At 36.5% G+C, this 19,813-nt stretch overlaps 2 protein-coding genes across 2 annotated transcripts; one reads left to right on the top strand and one right to left on the bottom strand.

The window, feature by feature from the left end:
- Positions 1 to 3,123: 3,123 nt before the first annotated feature.
- On the bottom strand, positions 3,124 to 9,959 carry LOC135693747 (serine/threonine-protein kinase N-like). The gene is made up of 6 exons (XM_065212306.2): positions 9,809 to 9,959; positions 9,278 to 9,385; positions 5,486 to 5,566; positions 5,005 to 5,064; positions 4,470 to 4,571; positions 3,124 to 4,050 (listed from the first exon to the last, which is right to left on the bottom strand). Exons 1-6 carry the CDS (start codon positions 9,821 to 9,823, stop codon positions 4,009 to 4,011), a joined length of 408 nt encoding a protein of 135 aa, XP_065068378.1. The 5' UTR covers positions 9,824 to 9,959; the 3' UTR covers positions 3,124 to 4,008.
- Positions 9,960 to 11,173: 1,214 nt separating this feature from the next.
- On the top strand, positions 11,174 to 17,618 carry LOC135693746 (uncharacterized). The gene is made up of 2 exons (XM_065212305.2): positions 11,174 to 11,486; positions 15,673 to 17,618. Exon 2 carries the CDS (start codon positions 15,677 to 15,679, stop codon positions 16,847 to 16,849), a length of 1,173 nt encoding a protein of 390 aa, XP_065068377.2. The 5' UTR covers positions 11,174 to 11,486; positions 15,673 to 15,676; the 3' UTR covers positions 16,850 to 17,618.
- Positions 17,619 to 19,813: the final 2,195 nt, after the last annotated feature.

Raw genomic sequence — 19,813 nt, 5'->3', positions numbered from 1 at the left:
GGGGGCTCAAGGGGGCTCAAGGGGGCTCAGCCCCCTTCTACTTATCATAAGGAGGCTGCGCTCCTTCTTCTTTTCTGGATAATTCTAAAATATTATGGCTACTTTCTGCCAGTATAAGATCTTTGATTGAACCGATACTACTTTTTGACATTTGCATACTTTTAATTCTATTTTTAAGATTTTTCTACTTCAAGTAACAGGTAGAAATTGGGAGATGATTTAACACTAGCAAAAATGAAAAGGTAAAGAAATTGATATTGATGAGCCATGCAAACGAAATGAACAACCGAAGCGTTCATTTTGTATACAATATAGAGAAACTTTCCCTATCAGCCTTCACATTAGCCTGTGCCCCAGTCCACAAATCCTGCCGCATCTATGCACCTATGTGCTGCCTAGGAATTTTCAAAACGATTCTTTTGTCAAGTATCTTTTCGACCCTTCCCTTGCACTAGTCGCCTCTAATGGCCAGAAAGGCTAAAGTCACTATCAAATTAATGTGAAACCAACGACATAACTTTATAACAACTAGTTTCCAAAAAGGGTCGTTTTTCAGCATTTTGAAAAGTGAAACGCTTTATAGCATATATTCTAAATTATGCATCAGAAATATGGGGTTTTGAAGAATGTTCTAAGCTAGAAACTCTTCATCTAAAAGCCTGTAAATATGCTTTGGGTGTTCGACCTAGTACCACTTCCAATGCCGTTTATGCTGAACTGGAAAGAAAAAGTCTTCAAACCCATAGACATATACGTATTCTAAGTTTCTTCGCTCGAGTATCATCTCTAGATTCAAAACGTTACGCTAGCAAAGCTTTTGCAATGCTTATAAAAGGATGCAGACTATGGCCACTCTAACTGGGTATCTCATGCCTGCGACCTTAGGGTACGCTATGGAATTCAGGAATCGGATAATCGTTCAGTTATTAAAACTAAGGTTATAAGTTATTTCGAGTCAGAAGTACTGGGAAGATTGAATGAACACATAACTGAGAACAAAAAACTAATTTTATACGCCTCATTTAAAACAATTTACAAATTTGAGTCTTATCTTGATTACATACAAGATTTCACTGTTAAATGCATATTAGCAAAACTAAGAATCAGCGCTCACAATCTTCAAATTGAAACAGGGCGATTTAGTAAAATCAAAACTCCAAGAGATGAAAGGTTTTGTTCATATTGTAAGACTTTTTGGATATTTTCAAAGTTGAAGATGAAATACATTTCCTCTTACTTTGCCCCCTTTTTAATGAGTAACGGCAAATTTTTTTACAAAAAATCTACAAAACATTTCCAAATCCTTCCTCGTTGAACGAATTTAATATGTATATTTGGTTAATGAGCTAAGAAGATTATATACAACAAAGCTTTTAGGAAATTTCTGCAAAACGTCCTTTGAAAAAAGATCAAAATTTTTAAGCGTCCCCACAAGCATTTTAGATTAACAGCTAATAATTTTGTAACTTGGTAGCTTTTGCTGAAAATTTAGCTTTGTATTCGCCGTAGTTGTTTTGTTCTTGATGCATAGCTTAAACATGTAATTGTAAAATTGTAATTCACTGTAGTACTGTAAGCAGTTAAGGGCCATCTCGGCCTAAATACTTGAGTTGCAAAAAATTTTCCCAGGAAAACCCCCTGACCCCCACCCGCCAGCCACTCTCCACTCCCCCTGCCCCCTTTCAATCTTGCTTTATTGGCTTTGTTATCCCTAGGTTTGCAAAGGCCGGTATCCATGAACATTTCTCGATTCGATCAGTCAACACTATTCGATCCGTCATGGCTATTTGATCAGTCATGGCTATTTGATCAGTCATGGCTATTTGATCAGTCATTGCCATCCGATCAGTCATGGCTATTTGATCAGTCATGGCTATTTGATCAGGCATGGCTATTTGATCAGTCATGGCTATTTGATCAGTCATGGCTATTTGATCAGTCATGGCTATTTGATCAGTCATGGCTATTTGATCAGTCATGGCTATTTGATCAGTCATGGCTATTTGATCAGTCATGGCTATTTGATCAGTCATTGCCATTCGATCAGTCATGGCTATTTGATCAGTCATGGCTATTTGATCAGTCATGGCTATTTGATCAGTCATGGCTATTTGATCAGTCATGGCTATTTGATCAGTCATGGCTATTTGATCAGTCATGGCTATTTGATCAGTCATGGCTATTTGATCAGTCATTGCCATTCGATCAGTTATGGCTATTTGATCACTCATGGCTATTTGATCAGTCATGGCTATTTGATCAGTCATGGCTATTTGATCAGTCATTGCCATTCGATCAGTCATGGCTATTTGATCAGTCATTGCCATTCGATCAGTCATGGCTATTTGATCAGTCATTGCCATTCGATCAGTCATGGCTATTTGATCAGTCATTGCCATTCGATCAGTCATGGCTATTTCATCAGTCATGGCTATTTCATCAGTCATGGCTATTTGATCAGTCATGGCTATTTGATCAGTCATGGCTATTTGATCAGTCATGGCTATTCGATCAGTCATGGCTATTTGATCAGTCATGGCTATTTGATCAGTCATGGCTATTTGATCAGTCATGGCCATTCGTTCTAACAACCGTTGTTTGAGATTATTCGCACTATACGCTTGTAACCGAATATTCCCTTTGGGCTTCAGCTAACCGAATAGTTAAACAGGTAACCGAATACCGATTATTCGACCTTCGACGGATAGCCCTAGTCTCAGTAAACATCAGACAGTAGATTGTTTGAGCTGTCTCTTTAAAAAGTGATATATGGTTTTGAAAGTGCCTAGCTGCTTGAATGCCTGTAGCCGTCTATGCATGCCAATTTTCATTTTCAATTTTCATTAGCTGGAGTTTTGGTATTTCTTGAAATCTAACCAACTGTATTGCGCTATGTGTGTTTTGGTCTCAGAGATGAAGTATTTACGCAAAGACCTTTCGTACAAGGAATGAAACTGTTAAATTGGCCTACTGGTTTCGATATTTCCCGATTCCCCGATTCCCCGATTCCCCGATTTCCTGATTCCCTGATTTCCTGATTCCTCGATTCCCAACACTTTTGTATTGGTGTATGGAGCAACGGACATGGCTTGCATCAGAAAAGACATAAATGAATAGACGAGGTCTTTTTCCTTCGAATTAGGAACTTACAATGAACATACAAGTATAAAACAGGCAAGGCATCTACATTCATACATTGTTAACAATTATCATTATAAACACCAAATTCAAAATAGGGTCTTTGCTAATTGCAACAGTCGTCCTATGAAATCGTTTTTGATCAACGAAAACCTGTACAGTTGTTACTCTTATAGACAAGATAAGTTTCTATGAAATAGTGCAAAAGGCTTCCATCCACTGTTATTAACTCGCAGAAATTCGAAAATGACAATTAGAGCTTTCACAACATCATTTGTTCCAACTGCTAAAATATCAAGCCGAATTTATTATAAACCTAGAACTTGCTGATTCAAAAAAAAATTACTCAGTTAAAAAATCATGAAAAATTAAGATAAATTATGGATGAATTTCATCACTAGTTAAAGGTTGGAAAGATAAAGAAAGCGGTGAAGGCGGATGATACGTATGTCAAATATTAAACAGGCAGGAATTTACAGTTACACTTAGAAAAGTGAGTGGATTACACAAGGGCGAAAAGGCGTAAAAACTTCACTGAACTAGCCGACTATCAAATTTGGATAATCTGCGAACAGACAATTTTGGTAAATAATTTCATTCTGTTTGTTAAATACAGGCTGATGTACGAACAGCAGCTTATCTGAGCAGCTTGCCATCACCATGTTCCAGGCTTCAGCATAATGGAGACAACAGGGCCAGATGACAGGGCAAGACGACAGGGCCAGACGACAGGGCCAGACGACATGGCCAGACGACATGGCCAGACGACAGGGCCAGACCACATGGCCAGACGACAGGGCCAAGAAAAGTTCTGTTTTCAATAGTTTCTGCTTTCAATGGTCGCTTACCAGTGCAACACTAGGTATCACACTAGCACCAGTCGGCCGTGTAGTTGAACTCTGAAAACAGTGCCTGAAAACACATCGATCATTTACCAAAAGCTCGAAGCAAGTAGAAGCAACACTAATTAAACACAGTGTATTCATTCTTCGTACAAAGAAACTAGAGAAGATACTCGCTGAGCAGCTTAAACTGTGGCTTAGTGAATATAGCTATAATACATATACGCAAAAAGATTCTTTGTATTCGGACCCTTGAAAATCAGACATTCTTCATTGACTAAACGAGGCGTCCGTAAACAATATCAAAATATAGAATACATAAATTTTGCAACCATTTTAGTGAATAGAACTGAAATGCCCTAAGGGAAAGCGTCGAATTTCACGATTATCACGCACCTGTTAAACTGTTATGTTTTGAAAGTTACGGGTTTCAGTAAAATTTCATTATAAATCTATAAAAGGCATTAATAAAGAATGAAAAGTATTTACTTGTTCTGAATCGGTTATTCGTTTTTTCTCCTTAGCGGGGGTTAAAACAGGGTCTTCAGAAGTAAATTCTTCATCGAAATTGCTAACATCCTCTGCATGTTTCTGCGAAGAAAAAAACGAGTTTAGTTGATGAAGGTAGTGTGCCAGAAAAATACAAAATTACTGGACAATTTTCGTTCTAATACTTAACTAATTAAAATGAAAACAATCTTTGTTTTAGAAGCACGTGCGATACATTCGATACTTTTCCAATATGATAACTTTGTTTCTCCCAACCTCAAGAGCTAGAGTATTTTCAAGAATATGCAATGTCCACCGAAGATAAAAAAGCATATTTCATTTCACTAACTTACGATAGTTTGCAAAATGATATTCGAAATTAACAGGAAAGTAATTCAAGGTGGACGGAGAGCAGGAGCATTGCATGGCTTAAGCTAAAGGCTTACCTTTAGAATAAAACAATAATTCGTATAAACGGTCACAAAAAAGGAAGTCATTGAAAACAGCTTGCTAGGTTAAATGTTAGAATACTTGCCACTTTTGGTTTGAACGGGGGTTTAACACGTCTGTTCAACAGATCGTCCCACCGCAAGTCCTAAAAAACCATAAAGTGTAATTGCTAGGCGTAATATCAAACGATGTTCAGACTTCACAACACAGGCATGCACATGCAAGACTGATGCTGAAAAAGACTGATGCTGAAAAAGACTGGTAAGTAAGCTAACAACATTTTCTATAGGTCAGGGGGTGTGAATCAAATCTTTCAACAGACTGGAATAAGGCGATAGCACTGCAAGTACAAACCTTGGGAGTTTTATAAAAGAATGTTGTTTCGATACAAAATCACGAGGAAGCAAACCGTAACTAGAGTAAATGTTACTTATTGATAATCTATGTCTCTTTTATTAACAAATCTAAGGGGTAGGGGTACAAAGTTAATATACACAGATTAATAAAACTTCAATCGAGACAGTATATACAAGTCAGCAAAAATTCAAGCCTTCCTTGAAACTTACCCTAAAGAAAGGTTGCTTTTTAATATCTTCTGCATCACGGGGGCTGGAACCTAGTCGCCTGTCTGGGTTCTTTCGTAATAGCTAGGACAAAACAATTCAACTGAACAATACGATGGGTTTTGAAGTGGCTCATATTGTATAAGACCGGCAAAATATCGATGACTGACTATATTAGTTTTTCTGTAGAGCTAAAACGGAGTGACTGACTATGTTGTCAGATAGAACACGAATTACTAGAATTGCAACACAAATGAAGAAGGGCATGGCAATGCCAGTCATGAACGATTAACAACACTAATTATAATATATTCCCAACAAGCAAATAAAGCGATAATAATAATAAAAAAAATAATAGTAATTTGTTTTAAACATCTTATTTTCATTGAATACATTTTAAATTTACAATTATACGACTCGCTTTTACAGGCATCATACTTGGCTTATCTGCATTACAATATTTAAAAGTCAATTAGTTCGGGGCTTAGCCATGGTTTGTTTCGACGACAGAAGATATAGTAGGTGCAGCGGATAGAAATGTTCATGAGTTTCATCAAGAACTAGAGCCCGACACGGGCAATACACTAGAAATACTAAATCAAAAAATTTTATTTTAACCTAAATTTCCACTTATAACTTTCTTTCGAGCTCGGTGCTCTTTTCGTCTTTCATAGATCGCAATTCGATTTGCATTCACATTTTGACAGACATTTGCAATGGTTCGTCTCCATAGTTGACGATCAACAACCAGTTCTTGCCATTGGCCTAAGATTCTTCCAGATTTAAGAACGCTTTTGCACGTATCTTTATATCGTAGTTTCGGTCGACCAACAGAACGAGTGCCTTTGTCGAGCTGACCATACATAAGAGCTTTAACGGGACGATTGTCGTTCATTCTTGACACATGACCAAGCCAACGTAGACGATTTTTAATGAGTGTTATTTCTATATCGTCAACATCTGCTCGACGAGTTCTTCATTGCTTACAAAGTCACTCCATTTTATTCGGAGAATCTTCCTCAAATGCCGTTGCTGGACTGTGCGAAGCTGATTGATGTGGTGTCGATACAGTGTCCAGGTTTCAGAACCATACGTGAGAAGTGGTGTTAAACACTGAGCATACACTTTCAGTTTTGTCGATATTGTAAGGTCATGTGAGTCGAATACACGTTTACGGAGCCTGCCATACGCAGAAGACAAAGCTTGTATACGTGTGATGAGCTCGGTGTTCATTGAACAATCGTTAGTAACAATGCTTCCAAGGTATTTGAAACGATTCACGCTTTTGATTGGTGTACCGTCAATGAAAAACTCCTCTTCCGGACCAATGGACATTGTCTCGGTTTTCTTTATATTGATCGAAAGCCCCATTCGTTTAGCCATGTTATTATAGGCGTTTAATAGAACCTGTAGTCCAAGTGCCGAGTCATTGAAGATTGCAATATCGTCAGCATATTGTGCTTCTCTGATGAAATCGATAGAGGTTTTCGTTCTGGCTTTCAATCTACTCAAATCGAAGAGATCACCGTCATACCAAAATCTGATTTTTACGCTGAATTGATGACCAATGGTTGCATAAGCGAGCAAGAGAAGTACAGCAGCGTAGATGCCATACAAGGTGGGCGCTAGCTTGCACCCTTGCTTTACACCACTATTGTATTCAAACGGTTCTGTTAGGACACCATCTACAATTAGACGAGCATTAACTTCGGAATAGAGGCTTTGAATAAGTCTGATGAATTTTGGAGGACAGCCGAGCTTTCCCAAGATTTTAAACAAAAAGTCTCTGTTGACGGTATCAAACGCCTTGGTAAAGTCTACAAAAACAATATACATATTTTGTCGTTGCTCTCTGGTTTTTTCCATCAGTTGTTTCAGAGTAAAGATTCCGTCGATGGTACTTCTGTTCTCACGGTAGCCGGATTGGGACTGGGGATACACTTTGTCAGCTATACGTTTAAGCCTTTGCAGGAGAATGTCAGCAAACAACTTTCCTACAACACTTAGGAGGGAAATGCCACGGTAGTTTCCGCATTGACTTCGATCCCCTTTCTTGATTTAGTTTGATTTGAGTCAAAATTAAGTTGGTGTAGCATGTCAGAGAGAGAGGTAGATGAGGTTCCCAGAATGCCAAGGGCACTCATAGAAAGGTTAACAAAGGTAACACGTTTATAGGCAGGGCTCAGTTCCTTGATAATATCGCTATATTTCTTAGCTTTTCGAGTACTGTTTTCGTCGATGTTGCTTTCGAACCCAACAGTAAGCTCTAGCATGTAAAGGATTCGATCTTCAGTTACAAAGACAAGATCTGGTCGATAGGAGTCGCCTGTGATTAAAGAAGGTGATAGAAATGAAGGTAGGTCGGCGTAAAGTGAGCTGTTTCTAGGTGTAGAAAGGGTTTTAGCCAAATATAGAAGTACAGAATCATGTCTCCAGGTATACCTACCATGTTCAAGATAATTCTTGCAGCTAGAGACTATGTGTTGTAATGATTCTGATTGGAGACAGAAAGAGCAGGCAGATGACTGAGTAATTGACCATTTGCAGAGGTTTTTCCTAGTGGCAAGAGTGTTGTTTAGGTATTTGATGGTAAAGTTGTAAATGTTTTTTGGTAACTTTTGCTGGACACTAGACTAAAGTTGATTAGTTCCCTTAGAAGCAAATTTTAAGATGCACGAGATAATAAATCCTTGAGATGTAAGAACGTTTTCAATGCGGTTTTCGTGTTCACTTTGGATGGATTTGAGAACTTGTTTGGTGTTGCGATAAACGTCATACTGTATGTTTGTACCAGTGCTAGAGTCTTTCCATAAAGAGCGAATCTCTTGGTTTGGGGACAGTCTTAAAGAGTTGCGGATAACTGTTTAGCATTGTAAGAACTTGGTAGATGGAAGAATGAGATTGATGCCAAACTTCGATTTTCGAATGACGAGGCTACTTAGTGAAGCACTTATTGGCAGCTCGAGCCATTGTCTAACAAAGCTTGAAACAACATTGTCTAGATTCTCTGTCACCCATGTCTCGCTTAAATCAGCGATGGTCAGGTTCCAGGAAATTTTGGATAGCAGATATCGGTGGTATAACATAATTTTGTTCTTTGGATGACACGACAATTTGTCGATACTGGACATTAACGAGTTGACAGTTCTTCGCTATCACCACATCCCTGAGCACATTCAAAACATTATCTGCAGCCTTTATGCTGATTTTAAAACATCTATCATAACCGATACATTTCGTACCCCTTTTATACCGGTAGGTCGCTGTGTCCTTCAGGGTGATTGCCTTAGCCCATTAACCTTCAATCTTTGCTTTAATACTTTCATTCATTACATCTCAGATAATAAATTCAACCAGTTCGGCTTCTATACAAACTCCTTAAACCCTGTCTATTGGTTTCAGATGGCTGGCGATGCGGCAGTGGTTACTGGTCAAGAAAACGAAAATCAAATTCTCTTAAACCACTTCTCTAGATGGTGCTCTTGGGCAAACATGCATATTCGGGTTGACAAGTGCTCAACATTTGGAATTAAAAAATCATCTACTTCATCTGTTATAGTAATAATAATAATAATAATGGAAACTTTTCATTTTCAATTCAATTAAAACTACAATTACAAATTTCACTATTACAAAGGTAATTTGTAATTGGCTAGCCTGGGTTTACAAAAAAAAGACTATTACAAGCACAAACAAAATAATAATAATAATAATAATAATAATAATAATAATAATAATAATAATAATAATAATAATAATAATAAATAATAGATAAAAACAGTTGTTAGAACTCACCCGTCGCATTAAGGCAATCGCCTCGTTGGAAAGAAATCTTGGGTACCTAACTTCATCATTAACAATGCTATCGAAAACTTCTTCTTCGTCGTCACCAGGGAATGGAGACTAGAAAAAACATCAGTTTTGTAACAATACACTGAAAACGCTAATAAATGAGAAGAACAAGATAAAATCAGTATTGCAGCTCTTACGTTCAAGGGCGTACAAAGCACACGTATTTACTTGTTCGACATGATCGCCTGACGTTTGAACATGATGCGATCGCAGTTGGATGATAAAGGATTTTCGTGTAATTTTAGAAATTAACCACAACACAAAAAATATAAAACACGGCAGGGAAGGAACAAGGGGAAATCTAGCTGATAAAGGTTTATTTCATTAGCATTTACATTTATATGCACGTGCTAACCAAGGAAGCAATAGAAAACGCCTATATGATGATTGTCCAGCATGTTCATGTATAGTTGTCTAGTGACCAACCACAAGACATTTGAAAGTAATTCGAGTAACAAACTGCAAAATACTAACCTCTCCTACCAACATTTCAAAAATCAAAACACCTAGACCCCACCAGTCTACAGCTCGAGTATACGATGTTTCTGTTAAAACCTAAAAGTCTCTTTTAGAAGCATTGTGTCAGTCTTCATTTTCCATAGTTTAGTGTTTAGAACATTGACTGAGCTGAGGTATTGGCAGTTGACAAAGGAATTGAATAAATGGTTGGAATGCGATGACGTCATACTACCACTCAGGCACCAGATTGCCATAGCTTGTATAACGTCATGTACGTTAGCTGACTATGATATAGTGCCGAGTGAAGCCTAGCCTGCGCGCAGACCCAGTATTCTGAAAAAGAAAGGGTCTGCGCAACAATGACCAAAAGCTTGCTACGCACTTTGTAAAATTAATTATGAGAGTTCTTAATTTATGCATATATTCAGAATACTGGGTCTGCGCAGGCAAGTGAAACCTGAAAAAACTAGCTCATGCTACGAGGCTTAGCATGTATCTGTCGGGAAAATTTTACAAAAGAATGATAGTAGACAACTTTATTTGAGACGAAATGCCCCATGATAGTGAACAAATTCAATTATGTATCATAATTCGTTTATATCTGATTAATGAATGTTGATTTGTCATGGCTAAGTTCTTCCAATGAAATCGAGGTTGAAGGGGGAACCGACGAGAGTTATCCTTCTGCCTATTTCCTATTCTGTGGCGAAAGCATATCTGATTCACCAGTTTACACGAGATGGAATGTGGTGCGGGACGTATCGGATCACTTTTCATACCTCTTTCACAGCGGAGTGATTTCGCTCCGCAAAAGTGGTACAGGACGTATCGGATTAATGCGGGCCCGTGTAAACGGGACCCCTATCCGATTTAAAAAGTAATCCGATACGTGGGTAATCCGGTATCGTGTAAACCCAGCCTAACTCATATCGTGATCAACACATACTCTAATAACATAAACGGAAGCTAATTATCAGGACAATACGAGCGTCACACAACATGCTGAAACACAAACACATTGCCATTAAAAGGCGTTCACTAACACAACCGGACTTAGCAGAACATGTGACTTTAACACGGAACGGGAACATTACCGTTACACGCTGATGAAGTAATGACGCAAAGACCTTTCGTACAAGGTATAAAACTGGTAAATTGGCTTACTGGTTTCAATTTTCCCGATTTTCCCCGATTCCCCCAGTTTCCCGATTCCCCGGTTTCCCGATTACCCGATTCCCCATTCCCTGTTTTAGTAATAGCCAAACACAAATGTCTTTTTGGAAATCTTCTTTGGTTTTCATTTCTTTGTTGAAAATAAGCTTATTGTTTCATGATCGAATCCCTCTGGGGCTTATTGAAACGCATAATTTGGCAAGTTAGGGTTGGGGCCTAATAAAAATTTTGACTTCTGGGGATAGCGCTTTTTCGAGGAGGGATTATACGAGGAGAGGCAATTCGAGGATTTACGGCATGACCACCACCGATTCTCAGATTTTTTGTTACGTCAATGACATGTGATATCCGAAAATATATTCTCTCACGTGACCATAAATATGCAAGATTGCCACAGACAACTAGCAGAGAGGGCGTTCACAAAATGGATGATAACTCTGCTCGAGCTAAAGATTGTTAGTTTCATGTAAAACCTTGGATTTAACAGGCCAGTCTTACTTCTGCATCGAATATGAAAAAGGTTCGTTTTCCAAATTTTTTCCAAAAATCAACAATTTTATATAATTCAATTAACGATTAACGATTTTTATAAATAGGCCTAGCTGAGCTTCGTATTTTGTTCACTTATTTGACACTTCAAGCGGAACCCAAGAAGTCACGAAAATACTACACACACGGACGTTCCCTGTAAATTCGCCATATATCTAAAACTTTCCACTCAGAGGAGTAGATCATATCACAGGGCCTTTTTGTTATATGCAATAACCTTCAGCTTGTTGGGAGATTATTTGGCAATTATTTGGAAGACGATAGACGATATGAATTCAATCTAAACTCTCTCGGTGCATTTTGAATGTTGGGATGAAAGGAACTTCGCAATTTGATCTTTTTGGCGCTAATGCAGTAATGTACCTCTCAGGATCCATAGGTCCTACATAGGTAAACTATATACCAAACGATCTTTTTATAGATGATGCATGTCTTCGTTCGGCGGTTTTTTGCTATTTGAAATGATGATGTTTCGCAACCTCTAGTTTTTAGACGTTTTCTATGCCTCTGCAGAATGTATGGAGTGAGGTGGAGGCCAAATTACTTTGCCGATTTGATCGTGCTTCAAGGTTAAAGGATGTTTGTTATGAAATTGATATTCTTTGCATAGGGCAAGGCATTTAGACATTTGCCCATCTAGATATCACGGTGCCCTGTGATAAAGCAGTCAAACGGCCTTAATATATGACTTTCAGATAAATCAAACTAGCATGATAATTAAGATTTGTAGTTCTGGTTGTATTAACTTGTTTTATAAATTAAAAGCCTATTACAACCACCCTGACTTCAATATTTTTTCCACTATCACTCATATATTTCTTTGAAGAAATATTCTTATAATTCATGATCTACTGGAGTGTTGAAAAACTTGCTCTGCTCTGGTGAGAAACACTATAATTTATAGTATAAAAGATGTTTTGACATAATTTTTTGACCCACTTTCAATGAATTTTTATTTTGTAGCAAAGGAGGTCCTCTACTTGCTATGATCAGTTGAATTTTTTCACGCTCTTCTAATTTTGAGAACCCTCAAACTTCAACAAACAGTAGCTAACAAACAATGTGATACACTGCCTTAATTAATATGGTCTTAAAGGGGCTGTGTCACAAGGTGACTCAGAGATTATACTACCTGTTAAAGGCAGTATGTCCCTCATTGTTCTCATGCATCGTTGATTCAATGCACAAATAAACAATCAGAATGAAGATTGACAATAGCGTAATTTTCCTGAGCATTGCGACGGGGACAGACTGCCTTTAAGAACTCAATTTTCTGCTACAATTTTATGATGTTTACTACAACGCGTCATCTCCCAACTCTCCTAAAATTAACTTTTCTTTACACATAACATACCCAACAAAACAATATAACAAATCACTGCAACACACATTTAACATCCCTGGGAACATTCACTCGCAACTACAGAACAGAACAAATGCACTGTTATAACGCTTGAGCACCACTGAACCAACAATGACAGCCACACTACATCAGTTGCTTTACACAACAAGATTACTCCAAATACGTAATTTTAATTATAATAATTTAAGCGCATGAAACATAATGTAACAGTGGGAACAGGCAAGTTGAGTGAAAGTTATATGGGTGAAACAACCAGGTGTTCAATAGGAAAACCAATATGGAATATTTTTGTGTCCGTACTCATCATGCAAAGTTTTTGCATTTTTGTTTGTTTTGCGAAAGGAAACAAATAATAAAGGCTTTTTCTTCAATCTTATCACCATATTTCTTTAGATAAACAATGATGATGCGAAATAAACGAAGGCCACTTCTACAGCTAGGATACAGCGACTTACAGCAAGCAGTTATTAAAAATGGGCCAAACTGACACCAAAAAACCTACCTTACGGATGTAAATTATGAGCAAAAAAAATTTTAAAGTTTGTAGGAAAATTTTAAAGTAATTATTTAGTTGTAAAGTCATCTATATTCACCAAGGGAAACGAAATCATTCGCCATTGATTAGATGCAGCTTCTTTTCCTTGGCCTAGACCAATTGCTTGACACAATTTGTGTTGATCTTTTGATACAAAAGGTTGAAATATAGTAATTGTCTGTTCCATGTTCAGCTCATAAAACACAATTTATCAAGCTTATTGAATCACCAGAGCACCATCCACCATTATCCAAATTTACATGTTTAGCCGAACATGCATAATATCCCATATATTTGTTTTGTTTACAAAACCATGACACAGCCCCTTTAAAGCCCCTTGGACCGGATTTTTTTGTTAAATGCATTGTATAGTAGCATAATTTGTCATTTGTTACAAAGGTAAACTTGAGAAAATGGTGTTTAAAATCTTGCTTATTTATAGATTTGAAGATGGTTTTTGCAGTGCAATATGAGAGAGCCAAATTTTTCTAGGCAATTTTTTTTTCAAAACAATAACACAGTAAAAGTGAATTTAGTAAGCTGTAAACATGGATTGTTGATGCTCAAGTGTGTCTAGTTAAAGATTTTGACAGTACCATTGACGGTGACAGTAATAAAGTAATTTTGTTATTTGCTCACATTATTTGCAAGAAGTTAGGCAGTGGCGGAAATTATGGGAGTTTGGGGGGGGGGCTCGGGCCCCCCAATCAGCGATCAGTACTAATTGAATTGTATATCTAATTTCAATTCCGTAAAGATTAGCCGAAATTTCCATCGGATTCTTTCGAATGAAAGTTATTTTCAAACGTATTTCCCACTGACGAAAACAAGATAAAATGCATGAAATGAACGTACGACTTATCAAAAGTGTAATCGGTCGACCTCTTGTATCATCAATTGTCTTAGATGAAATATCGATCTTGATATCAAAAATCATTAATGGATTGCTCTTTTTGCTACTTAATTATGGTGTGGTCAGGAAAAGTTTCTGAAGGGTCCCGTCAAAAATCATTTATTTTTATCAAATGTGCAGTTGCTTTAAAATGAGACATGATCCAATATGTTATCTTGTCGGAAAATTGTAGGCCTGGGACCCCCCAAATGAAAGCCTGAAATTCTGCCACTAAAGTTAGGCATATGCATACCACATCTTAAGCATTTTCCATGAGTCTTGTGCTTAAAGAACATCTATTCTTGAAGAGAGGAACAATGAAGTATTAGGAACTAAGAGCTAATTAAGTGCATACATGGATTTTAAATGTTTAGGAACATAAACTTGACATATTTGGTAATGATTATTTTCAAACCATTTGATAGAACAATAAAATGTCACAATGGAAGTCATCTGTGTTCTGCTATTGATGTTTCAAAAATACTTGATTTAATTAATAGTCATATGAGCAGGGTGATCAAATCCAATTGGGGAGAAGATCAAGATATTTGTCAAGTTTATTACCATTCACTTTCTACATAGAATGTTTTAGATTTACCAATGTTAAAATAGCGTCTGTCAATTTTCCGTGTATAACAAAATAAACACCTTGCTTTAGGTTTGTTCGTGGGTACCCTTTTTGCTTAATTGTGGAACAGAAATCATTTGCAATGAAAGTGGTCACACTTTTGTAAATTGTATAAAGTACCAGTTTATACAATTTAAAGCTTTAAGTTTTGCAAGCATCCCATGTGGTACTAGGGTGAATGTTCAGCCATTTCTGTCAAATCATGTTAATTTCAGACAATAGTGATTTGATATAAAAGTTATGAATTAATTTTGTATAGTTTAGCTTTGAGAAACTTAGATGTTAAGTACATGCCATTATTAAATTTCCTAATGAAGCTTAGTAAATTGACAACTGTTGACCTTAATCTTAGATAAAGATAAAGCATTAACTATTGATCAAATTAATTAAAAAACTTGCATGAATTATAGAACAACATTGTCAATCTATTGTGCACTGTTAGACGAAGTAGCAGGTTCTTTTCAGGTATTCAATTAAACTTTTATCTGTTTGTCACAAAAACCTGCATCTGCCTAGCTTAGGTAAAACCTTCTTCAAAGCTATTTTGGTTTCTATTACACAAACTAATGCGAACAATTTTAATGTTAAATTGTTGATTTGAATTTTATTAAGACAAGCTTTGTGGTTTTATCAAGGTTAGTTCTATTGTTTCTTTTTATTTCCTTTAAAAATTTTATTCTATATTTTGAAAGAGATCAATTTCAACATTTGTCTAATCTTTAAGCTTTCTCGGTTGCAGAGACATGCAGATGCTAGAAACTATCCAGGAGTATGTACCATTCAAGCACAGTTTTGGGTACTTCAGTTCATGGATTGCTAGTAGGTATAGGATACCAGATCATACTTCTCAAGAAGATGAACAAAATAACGAAAATGATGATAAAGGAAGTTTGTCAGAAGCCTGCAGTCAGATTACAGCTCCAAGTAAAGATGAATCAACCAAAGACGAGTTGGATGCGCATCAAAAAGAAACAGGAACAACCGAAACGCTGATGTGTGAAACAACATTTATATCACCTGCACCAGAGCCACAGGAAAAACACGGCCAGCCGAACAGTCATCAAGGAATTTCTTCCTCGAGTAATGGCGGTTATCAAAAAGGCGCGAATGACGATGATAGCTACACCTCAGGGACAGAAAATGGCAAGCAAGGCTGTGTTGGTTCAAAAATAGAATCATTTTTGTACAATAATATCCCTTTAGACGATTGCAGTTGTGCCAGCGATTCTGAAAACGACAATCTAAAGTCTGACAGTAGAACCAACGGGAAAGAAAAAAAACGTTTAGGATCACACTCTTTATCGAAAAAGATGCCGTTATTTTTGAAAGGGCGAAGAAAGAAAAAGCGCCGTGGAAGCACGTTGAGTGATTACAAGTCATCGCTGGCTAGAATTCATTGCGCATGTGCCATTGGTGGCGACGAATTGTGTCTTGTTCACCTAAAAAGTCACAGCGAGTCGGATATAAACGTATCGAGATACAAGCGCAGCGAGGATTACTCAACTAATGGGGATTTGTCTGATATCTCGGTGACGTCGTTTTCATTAGCTGAAGATGACAGCAGCAGCGGTAGTTATGTGGACATAGACTTGCGTTACATCCGCAAATCATTACTTGGCTCTGGCAGTTGGAGCAAATCAGATCGTAGTATAGAACTGTCAAGTGATTGGTCGGAGATACATCGCACAATCAGTGATCCCAGCCTCTGCGAAGACACTATAAGCTTGGCAGAAGAGTGCCGAGAAAGTGATATCCCAGACACTGCGTCGGACTTCAGTCAAGACAGCCGCACTCAGGTATCTCGAGTTCGGTCGAAGCATGTTCGCAGTCGAATTAAAAGAATGCCTTTTGGCCATAACGTAAACGAATCTTTTGTCGAAAATGAATGCTTTTGTTGTCATTGTATCGTCATGTAGCTGTCTGTGTCCGTAATATCAATTCCAATCGCAAGTGTCATTATATCAATTCATTTATTAATCTCATTTAGCTCTTTTATTTACCCAAAAACAAGTCATTTCATACATTTACCCCACATCATTATGTTACTTATATATTTGAACGTAGATTTTAGTATTTATTCAATCAAAAATCAATTTCAGTGTACGACTTAAATAATTACATCGTAGTGTGTTCTCGAAAGTTCTTCCTTGTTGAAAAAACCTAACGATTTCACAATGAATAACCTTTTTCCCAAATTAACGAAAATGAGAATATCTATACATATACATCTATTTGGTCCGCTAAAATGGTAAAATCGTTCCTTGTGTGATTTCTTTGCAGTATTTGGAAAATTTGTGTTTTAATACCGTATGTTAGTGAACGCAGTGAAAGCGGCCTTGGATTTTGGATCTTTCATTGTCAAAATTTCCAGGAATTCATTTCTACTTGTTCGGATTGTTTTTTTCTCAAAATCTCAAGCATATCGATTTTATCGGCTGCTTTAGATTTTATCGTAGTAGTGCTTAAAGTAGTGCTTTCTAGATTTGTGAAATTTTTCAGTCAATAATTGTCATGAGGCATTTTTCAATATTTCAAAGCCATGGTAGATTTTCTAAGTATATTTTTATATATGGTTTTAAATACTCCAATTGTAACTTGATTATCCTCTAAGTTAATAGATTTATATCAGTTTGTAGCCTAAATAAAGCATATTTTATTACAAAATACAATATATTGCAAGAAGAAGTTCTCATTCTCTTGTAGAGTTCATCTTTGGATTTGATTTCGTTTACATAAAGCATTTTCCATCATTTGGTAATTCTGGAAGCGATCATTTTGCAGGTGCTGTAACAGTTCTTGGCCTTTAACCTGATTCAGCATATGCCCTCGTAGTACGAACTCCTTACGGATTTAACATAAAATAGACTTGGGGAAAGTCTAGCATCCGTCTATTTTGCTTTTCAATCCTACTTAAAGTAAAATTAAAAAAATTTTGCCTGGAACTCTTTATTTACTGTCACAAACCTCTGTAATACATTGTATCAATTTAACTCTGTAATTAGCAACTATTCTTTAATTTAACTCTGCAATTAGGAACTGTAATTAGCTACTTTTTATACGATAATAGCGGACTTTCCTAATAGTTTCGTCAAATCTCTATATCGAAACGGGTAAAGGATATAGGCACTGGTTGCCGCCGAAGGAGTAGGAAATTTTCGAATTTTGATGCTTTTAGTTCCCTGGAAAATGCACTCTTTTAAGCACATTTCACTGAAGCAATCCTCCTAATCCTATTGAAAATTATTTTTTTGCAAACAAATAGAACAGTAGATAAAAATAACTGGTACAATTTTGCTGCGGTCTAAAAAAATACCATGTTGTAAATTACTTCTAAAGCTAGGTAACAAGAAGCACCGGTTGTATATTTAGATCCCTCTTTCCATCTTAGCAAAATCATTTTAAAAATAGCATAGCAATTGAATCTAGTTTAAGTAATTTCCACAAATTAATTCTAACTACATTGAAATCGTCTCTGCCTAAACACCACACTAAAATTCAACATTACCGAGATTTAAGTATATTCACAGAGGAAGGTTTCTGGCAGCACCTTTTAATCTTTGTGAACATCTACAAGATGGTAATCAAGCATTCAATAGCTTTCAAGATATTTTTAGTAGCATTGTTAACAAACACGCCCCTCTTAAATCAAAAATAGTTCGAGCAAACAATAAGCCTCTTACCAAAATTCATCGAAAAGCAATAACGTTACGCATGAAACTGAAAAATATTTATAATAAATATAGAGCTAAAGACAATTTTCAAAAGTATAAAGAACAACGAAATCTTTGTGCAAATCTTCGTCAACGTGTTACGTCTAATTACCTACAAAAATATGTCGAGAAGGCATGCTAGATTAAAAAATATTTTGGAAAAAATTAAAACCATATTTTTTCACTAAAGGTCAAGGCGATTCAGAAATCACATTTTCTTAGAATGATTGTCTTATTAGTGATCCACAGTGAGTTGCTGAGATTCTGAATACCCATTTCATTAGCATTGGTCAAACCACAAATTCAATCCATAAAGGCCTGGCTGAGGATTCAACAATAACTAAAATAATAAGATACTTTAAAGAGCAATTAAGCATAAAAACAATCAACAACTATCACCAAAGAAAGCCTAATACAAATAATTGTGAAGCTAAATCACAAAAAGGCACACAGGCACGACATGATTTAGGCAAGATTCCTAATGATCTCAGTTGATATCATCCTACAACCTCTCTTGAACATCATAATTAAATGCATTATTCAAGGAACTTTTCCAAACTTCTTAAAAAAGGCTATAGTCTCACCTGTCTATAAGAAAGAAGATTCTTTCAATAAGGAAAATTATCGACCAATACGTCTACTAACGACACTTGTTTTTGAAAAAGCAATAGAGCTTCACTTTCTCCATTTCTTGAAGAAAAATGTTCGCAATTCCTATGCGCAAATAGAAAACAGTTTTTTTCCCAGCACGCTCTTTTTTAGACTTATTGAAGACTGGAAAACAGAACTGGAAAGGAACAAACATATTGGCATTGTCCTTATGGATTTGTCAAAAGCCTTTGACTGTCTACCAAAAACCTTACTTTTAGCAAAACTACAGGCCTATGGTGTAGATAGAAATTCTCTTTTCCTTATACAAAACTACCTGTCTAATAGAAAGCAAAGATGACAACACGATATCTGCAACAAATACTGATGAACTATTGCAACTTGTAAAAATTAGCACCAAAAAATGTCTTGATTGGTTTAAATCTAATGAAATGATTGCAAATTCCTCTAAATTTCAAGCTATGACAATCGGCAGCAAAGATGAATGCATAAATGAGTTTGAAATTGGCCAAAAATTTGCAATTAAAATAGAGAAAAACGTTGCTTTGCTTGGTGTTCAGA

Source organism: Rhopilema esculentum, chromosome 11 (assembly GCF_057945365.1).
Source record: "Rhopilema esculentum isolate cy_ngs chromosome 11, ASM5794536v1, whole genome shotgun sequence".
NCBI classification, from domain to species: Eukaryota; Metazoa; Cnidaria; class Scyphozoa; order Rhizostomeae; family Rhizostomatidae; genus Rhopilema; species Rhopilema esculentum.
This window is presented reverse-complemented; position numbering and strand designations above follow the sequence as displayed.